The 26,422-nt window shown below is 36.0% G+C and overlaps 2 protein-coding genes across 4 annotated transcripts; one reads left to right on the top strand and one right to left on the bottom strand.

Annotated features, from left to right (window-relative positions):
• Positions 1–1,543: 1,543 nt before the first annotated feature.
• On the bottom strand, positions 1,544–6,700 carry LOC306762362 (multiple inositol polyphosphate phosphatase 1-like; the record flags this gene model as incomplete). Its single annotated transcript, XM_079248805.1, has 7 exons — positions 1,544–1,928; positions 2,049–2,179; positions 3,033–3,130; positions 3,661–3,855; positions 3,949–4,453; positions 6,496–6,570; positions 6,689–6,700. 7 exons carry the CDS (start codon positions 6,698–6,700, stop codon positions 1,544–1,546), a joined length of 1,401 nt encoding a protein of 466 aa, XP_079104931.1.
• On the top strand, positions 6,573–26,422 carry sgms1a (sphingomyelin synthase 1a). 3 transcript variants are annotated; one of them, XR_013771503.1, is made up of 7 exons: positions 6,573–6,669; positions 20,545–21,387; positions 21,494–21,611; positions 22,569–22,722; positions 23,508–23,674; positions 24,098–25,463; positions 25,564–25,588. XR_013771503.1 is itself a non-coding variant. In XM_079249038.1 (6 exons), exons 2-6 carry the CDS (start codon positions 20,774–20,776, stop codon positions 24,272–24,274), a joined length of 1,230 nt encoding a protein of 409 aa, XP_079105164.1. In that variant the 5' UTR covers positions 6,573–6,669; positions 20,545–20,773; the 3' UTR covers positions 24,275–26,422. The 3 variants fall into 3 exon arrangements, 2 of the variants coding, with proteins under 2 accessions (XP_079105164.1, XP_079105165.1); XM_079249038.1 differs by having other exon boundaries at positions 24,098–26,422; XM_079249039.1 differs by lacking the exon at positions 6,573–6,669 and adding an exon at positions 7,360–7,427 and having other exon boundaries at positions 24,098–26,422.

Below are 26,422 nucleotides of genomic sequence, written 5' to 3'. Positions count from 1 at the left end.
AGATGAGGCTGCGGAAGTATTTGCGTTTGTTATTCATCTACTGTCAAACATGTAAAAGTGAAATAGTTGGGGGGGGGGAAGCGAAACAAATAAATGTTATATTATTATTATAAAAATGGTATAATTTACAGCCAGTTTTCCTGCCAAGAAAACAGGCTGTAAATTATTTTCTTTCTGTCAAGTTGTGGGGATAATATTCACTATTTCATGAATTACATTTTTTTTTTTTATAGTCAGTCGTCATATATCCACTGTTCAGCAGGTTTGAATGATTCCTTCTTTCAGGAAATCTGACTCAGAACATCATAGGCTGTTGGAATAATTTGAATCAGATGTGTTGGAGTAAAGAAACAAGGAAAAACTGCAGGATTGTGGCTCCAAATAACATGAACTGGGCACCAAACATGATTAAACTAACAAATGTTACTGATATTTAATCATAAAGTACACGTTTGAAATTTTATAGCTGCAAACTAAATTTGATGAAGGACAACAGGGAAGCATGTTTATCACTATACTGAATCAGCTTTTCTTTTAACAACACTGTAAAAACTTTTATCTTCCTGCATACAAAACTCCTTTTTGTTCTTTTCTTACATAATCCACCAAAAGCTTTTTAATGCTCTGACTGCAAGCAGGCCTGTTTATCAGATAAATATGTGCTGGGTGGAGTTTGGGGTTAGAAAGTAAATGTAATAGGGTTAGACTTGAAAAGCAGTTCTATTCTATTCTATTCTATTCTATTCTATTCTATTCTATTTTGCAGTCATTTAGCAGATGCTTTTACTCAAAGTGACTTATGTGTGAGCAGTGATCAATTCACCTTAGCAATGAACAGGAATGTCTAATTATGCTCCTTAAAAATCTGTAGGCTTCATTCTGTAGTAGTAGGGCTTTAAACTTCTACCACTACTTCATGCTATAGTTGTAGTTTGGCAATCATCTGTTTTCCTGAGTCATTCATTCATTAATTATCCTAACCGCTAAATCCAATGAAGGGTCGCGGGGAAGCTGGAGCCTGTCCCAGCAGTCTTTGGGCGAAAGGCAGGGTACACCCTGGACAGCTCGCCAGTCCATCAGAGTGTTTTCCTGAGTCCATTTTCAAATTCTTGATTTTTGTTTGTTTGTTTTGCAGTACTGCCCGAGGTCCTTGAGATTTCTTACATTCCATGCATGCCATCTAGTGTAGGCTTGCAGACTTTACCTGTCTTTAAGCCCAATTTCGGCCAAATATTATACATTGTCAACATGTTGATGCAGACGTCTTTTTATTTAAATTTATCAAGAATATCTACATTTTTGGAAGTGATGTTGAGCACACATGTTAATACTGACAAGCATTATCAAGCACACTGAAGTATCCTGCACTATGATCTACTAAATAGATGATTAATTATAAATGCTAAATTAATAAAACTGTCTCCCAAACTTTTCTTTAAAACAGCTCTTAGATATAATTTATGTCTGTAAGCTAGAATTTACAGTAGATTTAACCAGTTTTTCCATTTACCAAATATAATAAAAGCCTCATCAGCTTTTCTGCCTAAATTTCAGCAGAATTCTTGAACAGTTTACATTCATTCTCAAAGTCACAGCCATGCAGCAGATCCCTGTAGTGCTCTTTAACATCTTCATAAAGTGGCATGGAGGCCTGCTGGTCATTTAAACCGGGGAAGGTCACTGGCTTCTCATTAAGCAGTGGTTGGAGTCTAACGTCACCTCCTCCGCAGTCATACAGCACCAGGAGAAAGTTAGCAGCATATGGTAACATATTAGTGGTGCGGAATAAGCGCTGGTTCTGAGTGGCATAGTTAGTCGATGTCAGGGCTTCACTGTCCTTGAAAAAGCCCAGAAGGGTAAGTAGCGGCAGGATGGTATCAGCATGGCCAATTTGGACTGTCACAGCTTCAGTCACCTGCTGGCCTGACCTGAAATACACAAAGAGGGTTCAAAATCAAACGTGTTACTGTGAACATGTGTCTATAAAGAAGAGGAGTCTGCAAATTAACATGCAATAAGTCTCTGAAGGTGATTGTAACTTCACTTACTTTGTCCTGCTGGCAGCCTTGTTCAGCCGGTTAAATAGGTCATGAAAGAGGATACAGCTTGACTTCTTGTTAATATCGTGACCATAACCTCTTTTCCAGAACTCCCTTAGGTCGCTTGCAAACTCCATAACCTGTTGAACCAGACAGAACTAAAGTAGACATGCTTTACAGTATGATAGGCACTTGCAAGAAGTTCTTGACATTATTTAAAGGTTCAAGCAACCTGAGATTTCAGGTCAGCTTACTAATAGCATACCACAGAATACAAAGCGCTCTCTTAGAGCGCAAATGTTCCTTAACATGTTCCTCAGTGAATGAATATGTGGCAAAGCAGAAATCAATGTTATGATCAGAGGAGACTTTCCTTCCTTACATCCATTATTTTGCTAATACTCAGGGAACTGACTGAATACATTCTCTATAAAATTTGCAGGGTAATTTGACATTTGAAAACAATTCCCTGGATACATTAGTAAATGTGTTATGACATTTTTCATTATAGGCTCTCTTTTTTTTAAAAAGACATTGTGAAACTTGTCACATTTTGAAAAGCACACATGGGGTAATAATATTAAAGTAAACCAGTTGCAATTAAAGGAAATTAATCTTTCATGACACACTTTTCCTCACCTGCAAAGAAAAGTTAAAAAAAAGACCACTAACACACACATTGCTTACAAAGACACCGAACCGTTCCTGCTGGCTGCCTTGTTCAGGTGGTTAAATAGGTCATGAGAAAGGGTAGAGCTCATGTCTTTGGTATTATCATAACCATAACATATTTTCCAAAACTCCTGTAGGTCACTTGCAAACTCCATAAGCTTTGAACCAGACAGAGCTAAAGTAGTTTTGCTATATTGTATGATGAGCAGTTGACCTGTGAACTTTCACCAGAGTTGCAAAAAACAAATGTGGAAAAACAACTTCCACATTTTACATTAGATGCAAGTAATTGTAAATATAACCGAACAGTGACCTTACTACCTTCGCATCGTCTTCATCAAAGAGCTGACACCAGGGTGCGTTCACTCCCTTGATTGCGAACTCATAAGCGCACAAGTAAAAAGCTGAGTCAGCCATAACTGCAAGACAAACACGGTATAGTCACATAACTGCAAATGTTTAACTGAGGGAATCCACAAAGGTATTAGACTAAAGAAAGAACTCGAGCCATTTTCTTATGCATGAAATATAATTTAACTGTCAAACAATGCAACGCCTTCTCAGAATGATGATCATAATAAAACTGAGGCATGAAGCCAGGTTGCTCATTAGTTCCAGCATTTTAAACCCAATTACAGTATTTAAGGCTATAAATATAACATTTTACTTTACTTTCATGTGAGAAAACATCCCTAATTATAAAATTCATATGTTTAAATTATTAAATTAATGATTAGCTCAATAATAATAATAATAATAATAATAATAATAATAATAATAATAAAAGAAGAATTGGGTGACAATTAAAAAATGAGCAGAATAATTTAGCTTGTGTAAGAACAATATTGTGTCATGTTGTTATAGAAAACAAGTAAAGGGAGCATCTTCAAGACCTCATTAGGGGCTAAACATTCCAGCGCATGCAATAAACTCAAAAGTTTGCTATAACCTTCTGTGATGAGATTGTGTGGGACTCCAAAATGATCTGCAATCTTCTGCTGGACCCTCTTCATCTCTGGACCCTGCTTGAAGTTGTCTACCTCTGTCACAGCAGATGGGTTATTATCAACTTCCTGCACAAATTTAGTGCAGTAGTCAAAGAACCTCATGGTAGAATCATTTACTTTGTGACCAAACTCCACATCTGCATGGAAAATAAAAATATTTAATGTAATATATATGTGTTGTTAGTGTTACACCACAGTTACACATTGCAGCCTCATCACTATGGTGATACCTTTAATGTCCCAGAGCTCTGTCAGTCCTGCCTTGAAGGATAGCGTGCTGTTTACACATCTGTGCTTTGAGCTGGTTATGAACTTGATGAGTCCCTCTCTAAGGTTCTCCTCGGAGATAATTGAAGGGAACATCTTTGACAGCCTGATGGCAAGATGTTTGAGGTCGTCCACACCTTTCTGGGTGAGTCGGCCATCCATGTCCTCAGTGTACCACATTGTCCACTGTGTTTGGATCTCACGCAGCCAGCTGTGTCCACCTGTCGCATTATGCAGAACAAAGTCGTACAGCTTTCGCATCGCCTTGATGTTTTTAGTTGTGGGGTATCTTGTCCCGTGTCTTATTATAGCTGTCATATAGATTTCGCGACATTGTACAGATGGAGGCTGTAAAATAGATCTGTTGACAGCAAGTATATCCTTTCTGAGATATGGGTTCACTTCTTCATACCTCCCTTTGGTGTTGAAATACTTGGTGATGGCTGGTATACCCAGAACATCCTCAAGCTTCACATGAATATGCAAGCAGCAAAAAATGATGAAGACATAAGAAGAAGTCTGCATGATGCAGCCCTGAAAAGACTTGAATACAGCTCTCAAAAACCCAAACCATCTGTGTGATGGGGTCAAAGAGAGGACTGGGCAGAGTCCAGTTGGGATTGTTTACTTTAAACACTTTTAAAAAATAAAGCAAACGTGCTTGTGTGGTATAGTCATTTACTGAAAGTTGGAAGCAAATTTGTGTGAGACAACAGTGAAATGTTCAATTGACCCAATTTTCTTACTTGAGCAGTATAAACAGCATCAACAATACATTTTTCCACAGAATTGGATGAAGTTTATATTAACAAACGCCTTCTCAGAATGGTGATCATTCTGAGAACTTTCCATTAGTCATTTATTTCCCAATTCATCTCACTGTTTAATCATTATTTTCCTTCCTACTCACCCACTAGCTACAGTTCCTTCCTTTCTGTTGCTTCTCTGGCCTTTATTTATAGCGGTAATTTCTTTTAGAAGTAAGGCATAACCTCCTTAAAAAGAGATATTTCATTGTATTTTAAATTGGACCTGATACAATAGGATATCTTAGGCTGTTAGATACTCCTAAATGTCAAGATGACCTAGAATTTAAAAAAACAACATTATCTTGTTTGGAGATTTTGACATGTAAAACTGAAATATTTCTCCTTCCTGCATAAAAATATACACTATAATGTTACATTAACTGCCATCAATATATAACGGAAGTTCCATATTGTACATTTATAGTCAATCTTATCAAATTTGAGATAACACTAATGAGGACACGCTTTATTGAGTTTCCCCCTCATCTATTAATGTTGTTACTATCTAATTAACTTTCACTCAATGAGACTTTGGAAATCAGACTGCAGTTTTGAAGCTAAGTAAATACTGGGGAAAATTCATTTTTTCTCCTGGAGCCATGAAGATTTAAAGATATTATGTAAATAAGAGTGAATCAGATAGGAAAGGACAGGAAGTTGGTTGCAGTCATGTGATCTTAAATATTTTTTTCTTTTATCTAACTTGAATGCTGAACCAATGGCAACACTAAATTTAATGGAATTGTTATAAATATAAATATTATGACATGAAGTACTCAGATCTTGGATTTAGTAAAGGTACCAAAGATGTTGAAACTTCATTACATCCTTAATTTCAAGTAAGCGTAATTATTTTAAAGAAATTAAAGAGTTAGCCATTAGAATATTTATTAACTTAAAAATATAAGATAATTTGCATGAACATATTCTTAAAATATCACAATTTAAAAATACAACACTACATTTTAAAGAATTACATGTCTAAGTGTATCATAGTTAGGCTGTATTATGTTGTTCATCACATTACCCCATGAAGCTCGTAAACACACTATTTTGTATTCTACTGAGTAATCTGAAAAACATCACATCCTGAATTATTTCGCAACTTGCTTACATCACCTATTAATTCCAGCTATATCAAATAGCTGGAGTGAAGAATGTAATGGCCCTGAAAATTGTCATTTACTACCAATAAATTATTTCAAAATTATTTGATCATATAAGATAAGAATCAGTTGTCCAATTGAATGATGCCTTGCTCTTGTTTGCAATTGATCTAGTTCTTTTTTTGTGCTGCGAGAAAAGAAAAAAATATTTACAGTTTCATGTTATCTTGTAGACCAAATATTGTAAGTAGAGGACCCTGTTTAACTGGTTTTAAGGTTATAGCCCCTAAAAATGTCGGCAAATTTTTCAAATCCACGTGGAGCCTTTACATTTGAAGATATTTTCAACTTTTACAATTAGGGTAAAATATAATACTGCATTTTCTTCGTAGATGAGCGTGCTGCTGCGTTCAATGCTTGTCGTGTATTAGCCATTTTAAAAGGTTGACCATGTAAGTAAACCTTCTTCAAAAACAAAATAGAAACAAAATTATGCAACAGCTCGTGCGTTGAAACGCGGTATTGTGTAGTTTCTAGAAAACAAAAATATACTTTGTTGTCGTACTAAAACGGACTTATGGTCTATTTTCCTAACATTTCTGCTGGTACGCGGAGGCAGCATCTCTGTGACGGTTTGAAGGAACTCCCTGCTTCTCCAGTCATAATCCGCCTACCCATGAAAACACAGGGCTCACAGTGGAGGGAGTCTTCACACATTGCGGCGAGATCCAGAATAATTTAAGAAGTCCGTCATCATTTCGACAACAAGGTAATTTCAATACACTTACGTTCACTACCATTTTGAGGGAAGCTCACCTAATTATCGGCTGAACCATCTCAGCCCTGTGTGAGGATGACTGGGTTAAGCCTCAGACCGTGCTAGGGTAGCTGTTTGTTAATGTCTTATGGTGTGTTACGGTGAAGCACAAACTCTTGAGACAAACACAGTTGTATTTTAACACACTAACCCGCAGCTGTGAACGCCGTAACCACTCCTGAACATCACGTTTAATAGCAAACGTAGCATTAGCTAATGTTGTTCACTGGCCTCTGCGCTGGAACATTTTATCAGCTGTCGACAAATCGTCCCTCGTTATCGGTAATCCCGATCCAACGTGACCCGAGAGAGAGAGAGACTACAACCTGAGTTTAAACCAGGCAAACTGCAGAGCACAGGAGTGTGTTACTTTTAAATGCAAATAAACATTTTTTGAGATATGATTCCACTATTAAGTCGCTAACAGATCTTCCAAAACGTACCGTGAATTACAACGCCCAGCCTGAATTATGTTTTTTTATTTATTTATGTTTACTCTCTCTCTCTCTCTCTCTCTCTCTCTCTCTCTCCTTTGCTAACAGGCTAGCTAGCTAAAGTCCCGAAGACGCCAGCTTGGCTATCTATATTTAGGTAGTCTGAATGTAAGCTTGCAAACCACACAATATGGGGTCTAAGGAAGCGAAAATCTGGATGAAAGTAGCGTTTATTCCTGCGTTTAACCGCGATTTTCGGGAAACGCTATCTTACAGGTGTGTCTGCTTAATATTAACATACAGTATTACTTCTGGTGGGGATTACGTAATAACTTGACAAAATTAGTCACAGACATTACTCATGTGTGAAGAAAGCGTAACTACATTTTACTCATGTTTTCTATGATCATATGGTTAAGTTTTTTTTTTTTTTTTTTTTTTTAATTAAATTAATTCTTTTTTCTTAAATAAGTGGCACGTCATTGTTGACTCATTTCTTAACTTTGCCATACATCGTATTACGTTTCAGCTTTCTGGTAGTCTGTTTTCATAATTTTCTTTGGCATGATTTATGCCACTCATTTTCAATCAATTTCATAAGATGCTGAATATTATAAATCTAATCATGCTTGATTTCAGACACAAAACAGTCATAACACATAACACAAACATAAAAAGGCTAGACTGAATATGTATTTTCAAATGATCTTTCTGCCCTTTTCTGTTGTCAGCCCAAAATGTTAAGGAACATACATGTTTATCTTTCCTCGCAGTCACTTTCGCCTTAGCTTTTATTCTTCTTTTACGCTTTAAAAAGGCAGAGTTTTCCAACCCATTTCGCTTTTGAAAAGATGGAGGGCAAACATCAGCACGGATGTGTGTAACATGTTTAGTGGTGGTTTATGTGCCTTCTCATACTTAGGCTTGCAGATTGTCAGACAAATCAGCAAAAACAGATGTTGATCAAAATGAACAGGGTTGTGTTTGTGTCAGGGGAACTAGTGAGAAAGCTGCTCTTCACAGGCACAGTGTGTGACTGCGGTCAGTGTCAAGAGGGCAAAATGTTAAATGGGTTTTATTGTTGTTACTGTATCCAGCCTTTGCCATGGCAAATTCTGTCAGACTCTTAGTAAGCAAGCCAGCAATGGGATACAATTGACAAGCAAGGCCCAGCTCTTATTTTGATCTTTTGGTGGAAACAATGAGCTGTCTTTGTGCATGACTTTGAGCTATGATTCAGCTTTTTGAACTGTTGCTGTTGACTACGACATTATTGACCAAGCTTCACCAGAGTTATATCAACTTCCTTTTGGACCTGGAAAAAGTTTTATCATGTATTTTTTGTCTTTAGTGAATTGATGAATTTTTGTCACCGATCTTCACAAATACTTCTGCTTCTCTAACAAAGCTGTCTGTTTTTTTTTAATAGGATGTAAATTACTTATTAAAATTAAATGCATGACAAATCCTTACTAATACCTTGACAAAAATTTGGAAATGTAATGTTTTAGGAGTTAAATGAGCATTGCTCAGTTCATGCCCTCTGTCCCTGCTCTGAATATTTTGCATGTTTCCTTGCTCCGACACCTGTAATTAAAACAAATTAGTTATTTTTAGACTTTTTGATAGTTGTAAGAAGAAATGTTAAGCTGATATGTTTTACCTGAATCAGGTTTGTTGAAGTATCTTAAAAGTCAACATTTAGGGTAGAGGATAGGATTGATAACAAAAACATGCGTGTGTCTTGTACTGTAAAGCTCTTTTTTGTGGCCAGAAGTTTTAGGCAACATGAAATGTACAAAAACATACACTTTTGGTGGGGAAGCCAGGATTATAGAGCAACCCTGAGGTAAAGTATGAGAGCTGGAGTTGGTAGAAGACATATTTTACATGAAAAGCAAACAATGGGTGTGAGCAGTGCATGTTTGAATATTAGGAACACCCAGTTAAGTCCCCCCTTTACCATCTGAAAAGTGTCCACATGAGCAAAACACTTTCACATTTAATAATTAATAAGGACTTGCAAACCTAATGGGCTGCCTTAGATTGTAGAAAGAAAATCAGAGCACTTGTTTCCAACATTTGGGCCAATATGTTTGTTAGTTGCTCCTGTTGCATCCTTTTAAATACCTCTATGTTTATATCATGCAACTGTATCCCTTCTTTATATGTTTTGGTTAAGTTCATAGTTGATCCAAAAGAAATACTGATGTAGAGTTTGCATAACATACAAATGTAGTTTAACAAGATCTCATTTGGATCTCTGTGATGCTCCATTAAATGTGTTGAGTGCTGCATATGCTCTCTACTTATACCTAGCCATTACCCCATTTGCCTTTTTTTTTTTTTTTTTTTTTTTTTTTTTTTTTTTATATCAAGTTACTATTGAATAGAAACTCAAAATTCTAAAATTAATCTGTGTGATGTTTATATATAAATTGAAAATTGATGTTTTGCTAAAAAAACCAAAAACAAACGTTTTTAAATGTATTTCTCGAGCATGTTTGAGTGCCTCAGTGCAAATGCTTTTGCTTGTTTGTTGTCACTTATTTTTTTTTTAATCATTGATTACAACCCAGTGATAATTTAATTAGTTTTTTATTAGAAAATAGCTGAACTTTGGCTTCAGTGCTGTTTCTGCCATAATTAGAAACGCATGTAGTTTTAGTGCTTCTCACATGATGTCCCAGTTTCTCATTGGCCTGCAACAGCTTTTAGAGATCTAGGCAAATAGTGCTTCAAAATAGCTTAATTTTTTTTTATTTCTGGAAACAAATTGTGTCAAAATGTGGGATGAAATTTTAACAGCACCAGTAAAGAAGGTCATTTACAAGTAGTTGAGTTTCACCTTTCTACATATAGATGTCTGCAACTGAATAAATGATGAACTTAAGACTGTTAATAGACTCAGTACAATTAATATAAGTGCAAAGATTGCATTTTATGCTGAAAATGCTTGACAAATCAACTTGCTTTCTGATTAAAAGTATTGTAAAGAAATTAAAAAAGGTAGTAGAAGTTGTCCCTATTAAATGTAAATCGTCTGCTTAAACCTCTTGTCCAACTTGCTTAATGCTGAGCTGGATATTTTCTTGTTCTGGCTTGTGTCAAGTAACTGTAGCTGATAACTTGTTTTTCTACATTTACTTTCTGCTATAGTAAATTCAGTGCATGCAATAAAGCTACAAGTAATATAATGTTTCATATGTGAACCAAATATTCTTGAAGCTTTAATTGGTCTATATCTGTTCTACATGTGAGCTGCTGATTTTTGCCTGTTTGGCAACTTCTACATGACGTTATATTGAAGGAAGTGTACTTTGGCCTAGGACAAAGTCAGTAAAAGAGTGGATCAGCAAACTTGGTTTGGTGGAATATTTTAAGGTTGTAAGGTTTAGTTTGACAGTTACATCTCATTATAAAGCAGTGATTTTATACTGTATGTCTTCTCTACAAAAAAATACATTCTACATTGAAGTTTGTTAGTTCTTTATCTTTTACATTGGTTTTTTTAAACACGTTTTTGTTGGTACTCGTATCAATTTTATGAAGAAAAGGAGGCATTTTCTTAATCTTCCGAAAATGAAATTATAAATAATGATAATAATAGAAAAAAAATCAAACTATTTCATTTTTACTACAAGGACAAATTAGAAACCTGTTGGTAGAGGAAACTTCAGTGTTTTGGCCACAGACTGCATAATGTACTTGGATAATCAAATCATATATTTACAAAGCACACAATTTTGGCAAAGTAAGTCTTTACAGATCCAAGTATAAAACATGACATTTTTCATAAAACACATAGCTGATGATATTGTTCTCTTTCAGATGCACTCATATATACACACGCGCACGCACGCACGCACGCACGCACGCACACATTCACCGACACCCAGTTCATATTTTGCTACCATGTGATAATCCTCCATCTCACATAGAAAATATATTTCTGCACAAACACCCAACCGTTTCTTTTTGAGGAAAATGCACTTCCTCCTAATCATGGAACATTATTGGTAGCTTGTCAGTCTTTTTGATGCTGGTCTCCACAGAATTTTGTTGTTAAGATTGTTAATATAAGTGGTGATGGGTACAATTCTGTACAGTGCACAAATTACATTCTGCTGACAAGTGTCCAGTGTGCAAACCTAATTGCATTTTCTAATGTGTTTCCATGATGTGCAGTTGAACAAAGACGCTTGGTGATGATGATGGAGACGATGGCCCAATAAAACTGAGTCTGACAGTGGTTTCGAACCCTCAGATGGTGATTTTCTCATTAGCAAGTAGCACTTTACCATTGCAGGAGATTTTTGTTTTCCACCAAGCTGGTGACTCTGCTGGGTCAGAACCAAGATCTAACTCTATTTAGTCTATATAGACTGTCAAAGCTCTGTCTTTAGCATAAAAACAGCAACAAAAAACAAAACTGTTGCTATGCTACCAACTAGGCCAGAGGAAGAACTGCTTGGGTCCAGAGCTGTGGAAAAGTAACTGATATGTCAGACCAACAAAACCTTCAAACCACTATGTTTAAAAACCCAGTCTGTGTAGTATTGAGTCTGTTTACTTGTAAAGTGCTCAACAGCAAAAACAGAAATGAAAAAGTGAAGTTGCAGCATTGTGAAATAGTAGCAGCAGAAGAAAAACAAAAGCTCAGTGATCGTCCAAATTTCCTGCTAGCCGCTTCTGGAAAAGCTGCTCAGTGCAAGGTATCGAGCTGGATTCACAATCACTGTTTGCAGCTGAATCTTTTAAAATGTTTCTTGAACTCTGTTTATTTACATTGTTGGGATGTTTTAATGGCATCAGCAGGGGTTTATGTATTCTGTACAAAACAGCATAAACAACAGAAACTCGTACTGTCTCAAATATACTCTGGGTTAAGCACTTTGCATAATTGACTAATTAAATATCGTGTAGCTGTGTGACAACAGGGCAGCTAGGATCTTATTTTTTATAAAGGAGTACTTACAAAAAGGGGTTTGTCAGGCAAGGTAAGTTTATTTGTATAGCACCTTTCATGTTAAACACAATTCAAAGTGCATAACAGATTAAAAGCACTACAGGTGGTGCAAAGACAGCATTGAAGCGTAGTAAAAGGTAACGAGAAACTGTAAAAATCACAATAAAATCATACATTTAATGAAAAGATTAATGGCAAGATGAAAAGTAACCATGCAGATATCAGTCTGTTAAGACATGGCAACCAGCCCTTAAATCTCTACAATTCTTAAAAACATTATATTCTTGGTTATAAAATAGATCAAGGATTTAGAGATGGATTCATACTATTTAGTGTTAACTGACCTAAATCCTGGCTTGTCAGGGGAGAAAAAATAATTTCAAATCCATGTGGCTAGCCTTCTTTCCTGCCTCCATGTCTTCTTTTTTTTTTTTTCTTTTTATGAATGGATGACCATTGGATTATGCAGGTATTACATTTCAATCAATAGTTTTTTTAATTTAATTATGGTTAGTTATATATAGTTATAGAGGAACAATGTTTATTTGTTGCTGTTTTTTTATTACTTTGTAATGCTTTGCTTGTACCATCTGTAATACTTTTAATGTTCTATGTAAAGCACTTCAAATTGTCTTGTACATAAAATGCTCTATAGAAATAAATTAGCCTTGCCTTGCCTTGCCTATATTACTCAGGTTTGTACACCTTTCTTTCCTTGAGTAATTTGGCAGATGCGTCTATCATTTATTTGTAAATGGAATGATTTTTTAGGAAATTCCAGATATAATCAAATCATTACAAAAGAAACCCTGTTTGCTACAGGAACAGATGATTTCTCTTTAAAAAGAAACTGCAGAAAAAAACACAACAAAGACAGTATTTATCATTAAACAAGTAATACTAGTTAAGTATAATATGAAATAATGGTGGCTTGAAATTGTTAAATGTTTTAAGTAGAATTATTACATTTTATAATGCTTGTATATAATACACTTTACAATATAGTTTGGTAAAACACTGTAATAGTGCATTGATTTCTACAGTCTGCTACAGCTGCAACTGGCATTATGTCACTAGTTTCATGAGAGAGGGATTTCAGGATTTTGGTTTTTGACTTTTCCATGTCTGTGTTTTTTTTTTTTCCATTCCTTGGTAGATAAGGAAGATCACATTTACAAAAAAAAAATAAAATAAAAAAATAAAAAAAGAACAAGAAACATTTAAATCATGGTTTGAAAATTGGTTGGCAAAGATCCATGTCACAATGACCTCACAAAATGGCTTTCTTGCTATGATGAGGCATAGCTTCAAAACACAGCTGTTAAAGTGTTTGGACGGGGTTGGGGGGGTAAATTATTAAAGACTCTGTTATTCATCAACTCCAGCATGTCAAGTTCTGTTTGGCTTCACAATTTGTGCTATGCACTCCCTTCCTTCTTCACCTCTTTATGCAGTCAAGATTAAAATTCTAGTAAAGAAGCAAATTGGAAACATATTTAGAATGCAACTTTAGCTGGTTGATGTAGGAATATTACCACAAAGCAATTATTTTATTATATGTTGTTGTTTTAGATGAGTCAGTCCCTCAGTCTCAAAAAGGCTGCACATTCCACAAGTGTTAGTCACTAAACAAACCATGTCCTGCTAGTAGGCGGAGCATTGACGTTTACAGTTTGCTTCTATAGTTGCTCAAAATATGAGAGTGATTTTCTTCATGACTTCTCTTTCAAAGTTATTTGCTCATTGACCTAAAAATTCTTGGGAATTTGCTGGGTGAGCACCATAACTCATAAGGCTTAGGGTAACGTATTTCCTCATTCCAAATGCAAAACTGAGTTAGTGCATACTTTTCGGGAACATACAGAGTCAATTTTTAACCAGTTTATCTTTCACCTCAATTTGATTGGCCCTGTTATGTAAATATTGACTGCACATTGTCCATCTATGTGGTGTTTGTATGACACTTGTAAAGGGATACAGGTGAGAGCGTATTCTTCACCCATTGTTGTTGTTTCAGAGGATTATTAAAACCTGTAAAGAGATACTTCTCTTTTAAAACTGTAATGAAAAGCACAGTTTAGAGCATAACGTAGAAAAAGGACAAGCAGAATATTCCTTGTTAGAATAGTTTGTGTGATATATTGTATCATATTTTTGTTCATAGTCAACAAAAAATTGACTGCTTGCTGTGTAACACCACGGCCAGTAAATAAATGTATCAGACACAGATATCCAGGTTAAAAGAAACATGAGCAAGTGCCCGTGAAGTGGTTTTGTTTAAATGCTCATTTGAGACTAAAACTTCAACAAAAGACTTTGCTAACTGGCCTACATCTCTAGCAAATTATAGGGCTAGGCATTGCCTCTAATTTCCCCATTCAGTTAGATTCAGAGCAGCCTGATTGAATTTGATTTACGTTACATTGGATTCAGTATCAATGCATTTACAAATATTTATGTAACATAAATTTTCCATGAATATTTAAGAACTTCTCAGATGACTGAAACGGTCTGATCAGATTAAACTAAATGCACTTCTAAAATATATTTTAAAGATTGTTGTTTACATTTACCTGTCCTGATGTTCTAATGAATACTCTTTCATTCCGTGGAGTTGCTGAAAATGATCTTAAAATTAAGATCTCAATTAACTAGGCCTGAAACTTATAATCAATTTATTTGGCTTAATCATTTACAAAAATGGTTGATTAAAATTCTAGTAATAAACACTTTCTAAAACAAGCCCTTTTTGTTTAAAGCATCACTTCCAGTCTCTGTAACGTATTTCCAGTATTACTGGCTGGTAAATGAGAAGGGTGCTTGTTTATTTGATGGCAACAAGAAGTAATAGAAACAACAGGGCAAGGAGAAAGTGACAGAAGAAAGAAAAATAGGAAGACTGCCAGAGAAAGTATCAAAGTACCCAGTTTGGGATGACTATTAAACCAACAGAAAAGACTGCATTCACTGTAAGATAAAACTAACTTTCCATAATGAAACAACTTCCATGCTGCAGCATATCTGTAGCATGGAAGTGCAAGTATTGGACTCTTGTTAAGGCATGTGATAGAGAGTTGAGATGTAGTTTTAAAAAATTAGAATAGGCAGCCATGTTTGTTAAAAATCATTTGGCAGCTACCTGTAACAGCAGGCTATTGTTTTTTTTCTGTTCTTCCCTCTGTGGTCTGTTGCAGGTTGAGGGTAGTGCAAGTGTCAGTAAGTGACAGTCATGTAGTATTAGAGAGCTTTTATCTGCTAATGTGAGAAGTATTTAGTTGCTAAATAGTTAACAGGTGAATGTAATCCAAAGTTTAAAGAAAAAACATCATCCCAACAAGTGAAGCTAATTGTGGACAGAAGTGATACAGGCACCCTTTCATTTGCATTTCTATGTTAAGATATCACAAGCATTATTAGGTTGCAAGAGTTGGATCACTGTTGTCAATAGAAATAAAAACATATTAAAAAGATTTACCTCAGCGTTTCACAAATTAATGCAAGATTAATTTAAGTTTTATTAATATTTTTTGGAACCCAGTTCTATCAAGTAATAACTTGTTTTATCATAATGTGGGAATTGTCGTCATTTACTCAGTTTTTTTAAATGACTTATTTAAATTCAGGGTTACAGGGAAGTTGGAAGCTATCCCAGCAGTAAGCATGCGAGATGTAGGGTACGCGCTGAACTGGATGCCAGTCTATTGCAGGGTCAACACTAAAAAAGCAACCACTCACCCTGACTCCTACAGAGAATATGGTCACCACTTAACCTAGCATTTATGTTTTTGGACGGTTGGAGGAAGCCCGATTATTGAGAGAGAACCGATGTATAACTGGGGAGAACTTGGAAAAATTCAACACAGAAAGGCTTTGGTTAAAACCCCTTCCCAGCGGAGGCTTTAACCAGCAATCTTTTTGCTGCAAGGATGTGGTGCCATCCACCACACCACACTGCAACACATTGTATAAAGCTTGTTACATACTTCATGAGAAGCGAGAACTTTTTTCTTGTCGAGGACCCGAGAAGAAAATGATGTCATTTTGTTCTTGCGGACTTCTAAAGGTGGCAGTGGGTCAGAGAAACAGTGTCCCAATGAAAAGAAGAAAGAGAATTGAGGAACATATAATAGTAACTTGGTAAACTTTGCCATCTCAAATGCAAGTCAGGTATTTGAACCCCCCAAAAATCTAAATTGTGCTCCTAGCAGAGCAACTTTGGCTTCAGGTATTTTCTGATTACTAAAATGATTTGCAATTTCTTGATAAGACTGTTCAAAGCAAATGTAAAATAGTCTTTGGGTTTTACTCATTGATGTCTAAACATGGGTTGGGCATGGGACGTTTCTGTTCCTGTCACCTTGATATATTGTTGTTCCTAAGTGGGATCTTTTGGTGGTGATGTCACATGTTCAGTCTTTTGCCAAATCAACCAGCATCCTTCCATACTCCTCAGTCCCACCAAACATTGAGAGGGGAAAGATTTACTTGGGAAGTAGAAGTGCAATTATGGTGTTGTTTTATTCTTACAAACATGTAATCCTACTTCATCCTTCTTTCCAGAGAGCTCAGTTGATTCAGTTACCTCCCTCCTTATTCTGCATTCCCTTTTTAGCGGCAGAAACATATGCAAATATAGTAATAGGAGGACGTGACATTAAACCATGGGCCAAATTAATGAATGTAAATATTTACTGCTTATTTTTCATCTCTATTACTTTACTCTTAAGATGCTTTGGAAGTTTTCTAATACTTTAACAGATATGTTCCTCTCATTGCATTACATTAAAACAATGTTACGACACATGCAACTCTTGCTTTGTGTGTAGGACTTATGGTGCATTTCCTTTGCATTGTAAAAACGAACAGACCATCCAAAGAGAGAAAGTGACGGGAGACATCCTAATGCAACAAGGTAAACGTCTTACTGCCTCTGTTCCTGTTTGGACAGATTCAGGTGAAAGCCATCTTACGTTTACACACCAGAGCAAAAACAGAAACCCTGTGACCATATAAACTTGGTGTTGCTAAATTGTTTACTTGTGATGAATAGGCCGTTTTCAGTCCTTTTCAGTCAGTTAGCTAGATTTTTTTCTTATTTGCTTGGCACCAGTCGTTTCAGGGAATCCAAGCAGTTGTTTTAACTGTGCGACGTGGTTGAGGTGGCTTGGTGCGCTCAAGTAAAACGCAGTAGGGGTGGGAGATTGAATGGAAAACATATAATATCGGAAGTTTTCTCTTCACAATTTTAAAAAAGATTTTTTTCTGTTAAAAAAATCAATTATGATTTTCAAATAAATACAAATAATCTATTAAAATTATTTTCTCATTTTATTTCTTTTTATTGATCTTTTTACTTGTCTTCTTGGGCGTTATCGCAGCAGAGTGATGGTCTAGCTACTGTGTTGGTTTTTCCTTATTTAAATTAAGTAAAATGACTGTCAAAAAAAGTTTTGTACATTTTTTTTTTTGTTTGTTTTTAGTCTCCAAAAATCAGCAATATCAAAGAATCGTGAGAATCACAATTTAAATCGAATCGGCACCCAAAAAATCCGAAGCGAATCAGGACAAAAGCACATCATCACAGCAGTGTCAAAAACCGACAAAAGGAGCCAAAATGTACTGATTTTCTGACCCATTCGAACTTAGTCCTTTGGACTGTCCTGTTTTGAATACTGTCCTAAATAGGCCCTTAAACTTTCTAGGATCCACCATTTATATATTGTGCTTGCAATGTTTTGTGTCTTCTACATTTTTGTAGAAATGTAAGTGGGGCAAAATTGTAACTTCCTTTTACCACTGTAAACATCCGCACCCAAATGAAAGATGTTATTAATGTCAGGAGAGGTTAATACTCACAAAACACAATGGAACTCGGTGTTTATACCACCATCCCCTCCCCCCACCACCACCACTTTTTTTTCTGTTGTACTTACATGCTAAAATAGTATTGTCCTTAGGCTCCACTGAATCAAATCTCTGTTTTGATGTTACCAGAAAAATGCTAACTCAAATGCAGCTTCTTCAACATCGGGTGTAAGGTAAACTTGGAACATAAAGACCAGACCTTGATATTCTTCAAGCTGCATTTTGCTCAACTTGCAGGACCAAGTTGTACTTAATGAAGAGTGCTTGTGTATGTTATTCAGTTCAACAAATTTCTTGTTTGGTTAAGTTGAGGTCTCAGCTTGAAGAAGGAAACTGTAGTAATGTACCACAACTGTTCTTTCTATCAGGTCATCATTACCACAGATATGGATATTATGAAAATGGAAAAAAAAAAAGACAAGTCATAGTTAATGGTGAAATATTTAACATTCTCCGCCTTATTTACGCAACTGTAAATATGTTACACATTATATTATTTTTTCCCCTCTTGTGCTTGTTCCAGGCAATTAGATAATTTGTAAGCAGCAATCTTTAAACTGAGCTCACCGACCAAAGGTCGTTGGCATACAGCTGACTCAGTGACTGCTAATCTCTGATTTGTCTCAGATGTGAACGTTTAGTGCTATGTTGGGGCTTTTTGCCACTGTGTTCTTTTTTTTCCTCCTCTGAAGACTGTTTGCCTTTGGTCTCTTCACACCATGTTCAGGGACACAGTGCTTATGTCATGTTGATGATGCATGAAGTTCCTTAAAGAGCTGTTTGTATGATATTCAAGATGTTCCTTTTTGTATTTTTTTTTCTTTAATCTTTCTGTATTACTTTAGATCAGAGGATTATTAAAATAATGTTGTTAGTTGTAGATGACCCAGCTGACGGCCTATTTATATGGCCCTGTTTAGTTGGCCTGAATGAGCAGGCCTCTGAGTGGAGATGAGGTGAGATGAGATACTGATGTGCAGTTTGTTGTCCTGCCAATGCACCAGTCTGCCAGTGTATTTAGCTGCTGTTGGCTTGAGCTGAGCTGGCTGTACTGGGACATGACTTCTGGCTGAATGCCCTCTTGACAGGGGTGGGGCTGATTCAGTGCTCAGCTCTGACCTTCACTTGTGATTTATGAGTTCCTCCTTGTAGTCTGTTTCCCTTCTATCTACCCAGTATCCTCCTGTTTGTGTAGATCAGAGCCTTTCTCCAGCTGTACATCATCCCTCCCCCAGACCAAAGAACCTAAGTCAGGCTACTCTGGGTTCACCACTGACATTGCACTGAAAATAAACAAATTGTGTGCAACACATGTGAGGTCATCTCCTTGTTCTTGGCTGTTTTTATTAAGTTTGGACGAGAGTATATACTTAAAAAAAAAAAAAAAAAACCCCAAAAAAAAGAAGTTAAAGCCCAGTCTGTAGGAGGCTAAGAAGAAACCCCTTTTACATATTTGAGCTTAATCTTGTATAAATTTGGTAATTTACCCAACTTTTTTGGTTTGACAACTTGGTAAAGTAATCTGTCAAAGTACATTAGTTGCATTTAGTTTGGTCATGTCTTTTTTGTGTAACAGGCATTTTCTCTCTGTAGATATTTTATATTGTCCTCCTTTGCATGACATACTCTTCCTTGGCAATCGAATGAGAGCTGTATGAGCTATTCTGTAATGTGGTTTTGAACCCAGAAGATTTTGCCATCTTAAATTATGCTAATCTCTTCAATTTCATTACATTTTAAGTGTTGCTTGTTGTGCAAATCTTGTCACTAACTCACTTCTGCAGCAGAAAGTTAGGATGTACAGTTCTACAGTAAAAGATTATGTTCTATTTTTAATAGTAAAATCACTGACACAACAATTTCGGACAGGGTTACTCATTCCAGTCCTACTAGAGCTGCAATCCAGGGGCTTTCCTTGTATTCTGGCTCCAAATTCCCTGAATTAACTTACTGAGTCATTGTGCAGAACCAAATTAGCTATTAGGTCTATTTACTTTGATTCAGGTGTGTTGAAGCAGGGAGACATTGGAACCGTGCTGGATTGTGGCTGTTAAAACCATGAGCATGTATTTTATGGGACGGTTAGACACATTGGAGAAATTTGTTTATGCCAAGGGACAGGTCATTTTCTCTATCAACATATTGACTGAAAATGCGTCATACTAAGATTGATTCAAATTTAATTTTGATGTAACTTTAAATTTTTATTGCTTAACTTAGTTTAGGATATACTCTTCATAACTGAATGAAAAATACAACTGTGTAAATTAATGGAAAGATAAAAAAAATTAAAATTATTTTCTAGAATGTCACATCTTTATAGAAGTAGTGAGTCATTAAACAGATGCATTTTCTTTTTTATTCTCCTTGTTCCATCTCTTCACTTCACCATCAGATGATTTGACCTTCTTTGGAAAAGAAATACAAACCAAAAAAACAACAACGAAAAAGAACAGAAAACATTTGAGATATTCAGGTTATTAAGAGGTGAAGAGTATTTGGAAGCATATGATTGTTGACACTGGATTCTAAAACTGCATCTTGTCTTTCCTATAACAGGGTCCCGAAACAGCTGATGAGGTGAAGGAGGAGTCTCTGGTTCCCCAGTTATCTGTTGGCCTTAACCCTCTGAGCCCTGCTGCCCCCCTCCTCATCACCTAAAGAGGAATCTGGATTTTCTCTGGAGGCAAGACACATCATGTGCCAAAACTGGAGACATCATACTGGTGCCCCATAGACAGTCAGTCTTCTTTTAAACCATCTAACTTCACATTGCTCACCGTCCAAGATGAAGAAGGTGGTGGTTTGGTCAGCTGAAGATGTTTCTAATTGGCTGAGCAAAGAGGGAATGCCAGAGTACATAGATGCCCTCCTCCAGACAGATGGGCCTGGCCTTCTCGGGCTCACCAAGGCAGATTTCCAAAGACCTCCCCTCTCGCTGATATCATCTGATGGTGGACAGCAGCTCTTAGAGCGTCTTGAGACACTTCGAATTGAGAGCCATATTGAGGCTCACAAAAATGGTCATGTAAATGGGCATGTTGGTGGGCTTCCTAATGGACTTAGTAAGCCCCAGAGGAATGGTGCTTTGGGGAGGAAAGACTTTGAGATGGAGATGGTCCACATCCCTATGCCTACAATAGAAGCTACACAGTCCCCGTTTCCCACAGAGTGGGGGAAGACAGGCATAGCATTCATCTACGCAGTAGTTTGCTTTGTCACCACAACTGTAGTCATTTCAGTGGTACATGAAAGAGTTCCACCAAAGGAACACACACCACCATTACCCGACAAGTTCTTTGACTTCTTTGACAGGGTGGAGTGGGCTTTCTCCATCTGTGAGATTAATGGCATGCTGCTAGTGGGACTCTGGTTGTTGCAGTGGATTCTGCTGAAGCACAGGTACAGTCATTGTGTAGCTTTTAGATGTGGATCTTCTCTCAACTGAACTATTTTGGGTCAAAATATAAACGTTTGTTTCAATTATATATATTTTTTTCTTTTTCAGGTCAATTATAGGCAGGAGATTCTTTTTCATTGTGGGAACGCTCTATCTGTACCGGTGCATTACAATGTACATCACTACTCTTCCCGTTCCTGGGATGCACTTTAAATGCTCTCCAAAGGTATATTACATCCATTTTTATATGTCTGTCCTTGGGAAATAATTGACTGAATGGCCATAGCTCACACACTTACACACACTCACACAAAGAGAGAGAGATAAAGCGAGAGAGAAAAAGAGTTTTTGAGTAATTTCCACTAACAGCTTATGGTTTTTTTTTTTTTTTTTTTTTTTTTTTTTTGGCTTTATGGTGCAAAAAATTGTTTTAATTCCTTGTAGTTGAGACCTCTGCGCAAAGAAAATTTTTAGATTAAAAGTATTTTTATGATTACAAAACCTCATAAAGGGGTTCTACTCTGTAGCTAAGACTTATTCTTAAAAAAAAAAAAAAATCTCCCTAGTAGTTTTTTTGCTCATTGCCAAAAAACTACCAGATAAACATGCGCAAAAACATAACCACATTGGTGGAGAAAATAAGCTTAATAACGAACACGATATTAATCAGAAGTCAAAGTCATCCACCACACGACAGACCCTGCACTTTATATCTTTTCTGTTCTATCAGGATGTTGCAACACTTCCTTTTCACTAACGGTTAAATAAACAGCATAATATCTGAAAGTGTGAAAATGAAGTCGAAGGAAAAAAAGATTGTTTCATTATTTGATAGACTGACTTCTCAAACTTGTAATACCATTTTTTGTTGTGTACAGCAACAGCTTCATAGCTCATTTTAGTGCTAAGTGTTTCAAAATTTGGGCAATCACATTTTCACTTTGGAAAATTCAACCGTTAATACACATTATTAGTATTAGCTTTGTTTGTTTCATGTATTACAGAGTGAAAATGTAACTTTATTGTACAAATTCTAACATAATTCAATAAATTGTAGGATACAGTAACATGGTAGCAAAATCAGGGTTTTTTGGTTTTTACTGATGTTACCACTGATATTTTCTGTTTTAATTAGAGTTTAAAGGAGATATAATGTGTGACTTTTTTTTTTTTTTTTTCCCAGCTTCTTGGGAATTGGGAAGCGCAGATGAGAAGAATAATGAAAATGATTGCTGGTGGAGGCTTATCTATCACAGGGTCGCACACGATGTGTGGAGATTATCTGTATAGTGGTCACACCGTTATGTTAACGCTCACGTACCTCTTCATCAAGGAGTGTAAGTTGGACTATGAGCATGTACAGGAAGTTAAAACTTTTCTGCTCATTAGAGCCTCAGTGTCTGACCTACGAATGAGTCATTAGTTTTATAGTAACTAATGTGTGCTTTATTTAAATACGACACTATGTATCACCAACCAATGGATAGTATGAATGTGATTTATGTAGTCCTTATGTAACAATTATAATACATTTGGTTAACCATGAGGATTGCTGTTTACTCAGTGTAACTGATGTGTGTGGTTTTCATGCCTGCATCTCAGTATTTTTCGTGCGAGTGTACTTTAGCAACACAGCTGGTTACCAGGAAATGCCCAGTCCCAGAGATGAGGAAGAGGTTAGATCTATCTCATCATTGTGGTTTCACTATCTAAAAAAAATGGAGTTGCAAACTACACTTTCTGTTCCTTAGCAGCTGTGGTTGCTCATCTACTTCACACTAAGTTAGATTATGGGTGAGCTTTTACACCAGTTGAGGTTGCTTTGTCAGAGTTGGTAGATTATCAGTTTTTAATCATTTTTTTGGAGGAAGAAGCCCTTTCTTCTACAGTTTATCACTTGGCCATCCAGATTGGTACAGACCTGACATCTAGTGGTAAAACAGGGTTGCTTTCAACAACAATAACTGCTGAAGTCAGTTGAAGGCCCAGTTGGCTCATGTAGCTTAGAGTTCAGCACAAAATTCAATATGATTTCAGTTTTAATAGAAGTCTGAATAAGAATTTATATTCTGTGGCTATAATGCATTTGGTTTAATATGTGTATCTTTAATCTTTGTGTCAGATTCTCCCAAGCGATTCTGGTGGTATCACTGGATTTGCTGGAGCTTGAGCGCTGTTGGGATTTTCTGCATCCTTCTGGCTCATGACCACTACACTGTGGATGTGGTTGTGGCATATTTTATAACTACACGTCTCTTCTGGTGGTACCACACAATGGCCAACCAGCAGGTGAGTGCACATGTTGTTTTTGTTTGCAGAAACAGTTGCAGAGCCACAATGTAATTCTTTGTGAACATTTCAGAGAGATTAAACCAAAAACTCTGTGTTAATTAGCTGCTGCAACTTTGCATACTTATTGGTATTAAATGGTAAGTATTAGGTGTACTAGATTATCCAAGTTCTAATGTTTACTTTAAAGTTGTTTCACAACCAAAATGTTTAATTTATAGTTGTACCCAGCATTTGTTTTTGGCTTTTTTTTTTTTTTTTAAATTTTTTATTTCAACCTGCTAATAATTATTATAGATATTGTGTGAGAGAGTCCAACTAAAACAATGTGAGATGACAGTAGATTTGTCAACCACATGTCAAGCGATGGTTTAGATCTTTTAGTGTTACGATAAACAGTTTGTCTGTGTTGTTTTGTTTCAGACTCTGAAGGAAATGTCACATAGCAACCCATTTTCACGGGTGTGGTGGTATAGACTGTTCCAGTTCTTTGAAGAGAACGTAAACGGCATGGTCCCTCGAAACTATCAGCTGCCATTTTCATGGCGAGCGTTACCGTGGAGCCGCGGCGTGAAGTACAGCAGACTGGATATACAATGACTCCTGTTAAATGAAAGCAGGCGAGGACTGTGACTTAAATAAGTGCTGTTTTTATTCATCCAAGATGGCACTGTTCTATGTAGCGCTGTCCTTTAATCTCTACTTACAGACAAATGTCCAAATGGGTAGCACTGTGACCCATGTATTTTATTTTATTTTTTTTTTTAGTCCATTTTCTCTTCTGGTAGTATTTATCAACACAGAGCACTATTTATTTCCTTTTGTTTGCTTCTCTTAGGTTACATACATTTCTATTTTAGTAAAAGAGGTTTGAAGCATTTCAAGAAACTGACAAGTTTTTGTCAGAATCTCGGCACAAAAGCATAATGTTGTCATTTCCTTTGATTTTTAGTGTAGTTAGGGTCAATCACATGCTTATTTCAGAACCAAAACACCAGAAGTATTTTTTTTTTTCCTTTTTGTTTTATAGCGAAGCGACTTCCTTTTGTAAACTGTCCTTGCTAAACTGATTCAAAGGTGCAAAAAATTATTTTTTCTAAATATGTCAAGCTACTTTATTTTTTAAAAGCAAATGATGTCCAACAAAAGATTTTTAGATTTTTATCTTTTTCAAGATGGATAACTGAGAGCATACAAATGAAATGTGTATAATATGAATCCAGTGCCTTTCTTAGCTTGATTGTAAAGCAGTCCAAGTACTACATGTCCTGTGTGTCTCTGCTGCGGTGCAACCTCGTGCCGTGACATGGTCACAGTCTTGTTTCCGTGAATGTATAAAAATGATTACGCCAGCCTTACCAGTCGATTGGTCTTCCCTAAATTTGGTGCAGTGTAACACCCCGTTTGTTTATTAATGCTTTATGACATAGATTTGTGCTTACTTGATTAATGCTGTTTTAACAGAAACATGACTGTTAAATTTATTTATTTTGTTTAGTTTTTTTTTGTTTTTCCTTTTTTTCTTAACCAACACCAGCCATGTTTAAAGCCAGATTACTGAGGTCCTGTGAGTTGCTAGTTGTACCAGACTAAGGTATTTAAAACAGTATTGTTTGACTCCATGTCAGTTAAGCAACGTTTCCAAGGTCCAGAGTTCAGAGCTGTTATTCTGCATCTGGACTTGTTTTTGTTCCCCACATGGACTCCCAGTTTGAAATCAAAATGAACCTCATTGTGGTGTGTTGTCCCTGTTTGGGTAACAACACAGAGAAAAAAGTTTTAATAAAAGGTTTGTATTAAGTTTATGAAAGCAGTTGTTCAAGGCAAAGTCTCTAAATATATTTGTGATAAATATGGGCTTTTTTCCTTCTGTTTTTCTTCTACTTTAGCTGCTGCTTTATTGAATGAATGGTAAATCTCAGAGTCAAGTACACCAAAACTTCCCTTTTTTTCCCAAACTTGTAAGTACCCAATGTGGAACTTGTGGAGAACAAGCTGAATGTTAAGATGTTGTTCAGATGCACAGAATTGGTGATTTGTTTGGCCGTAAATGTGCAAACATATTTTCCATGAATGTGAAAATGCATCCATTGTAATCCTTATTATATATAAGTTTGACTTTTGTTTGTTTTTCTGTGCAACTGACTGAACTGTAAGTATTACACTAGTTTATGTATAGGGGAAGACTTATATTAAACAGAAGTTTCAGATTCAATTCAGTAGCTTAAAGAAGTGCACTACTCTTTGCATTATATAACTTTCAAATGAATATGTTTAAATTCTTCAACCTGTCAAAAGGTGAAGAAAAAGTAACATTGTTTTTGTTTTTAAAGTGAATTAATGGAGCCATTAGCTCTTAATGCCAACAGGAGTCTTAAAGTTTGAGACCAATTACAGTGTAGTCTCAGTCCTCATCCTATAGCATTGACCTGTCATTTAATTTTTCATTTGAACTATGAAGAGCACAGTGAGATCCTCACATATGGCCATATTTTGATTTGTGTTGCTTTTTGAGAATACAGCTCTATAATTATGTTTGAGGGCTTTGACAATTGTGAAATTTGTCTTGTTTGCCAATTAAGTTTCTTTTTATGTTTGTTTCCTGAAGAAATGAAAATGGGGGTTTTCTTGTTAGTTTCTGTAAACTTGTCATTCGTTTCGTCTTTTTTTTTTTTTTAGTATAAACGGTTTGTTTGTTAGATATGCTAAAGGATTGGGATGTTTTTGAATAAAATCTTTTACGATGTA

The sequence above is a fragment of the Telmatherina bonti genome (genome assembly GCF_933228915.1).
Source record: "Telmatherina bonti genome assembly, chromosome: 11".
Taxonomy (NCBI): Eukaryota; Metazoa; Chordata; class Actinopteri; order Atheriniformes; family Telmatherinidae; genus Telmatherina; species Telmatherina bonti.
Note: the sequence above shows the minus strand (reverse complement) of the source record. Positions and strands in the feature narration are given on the sequence as shown.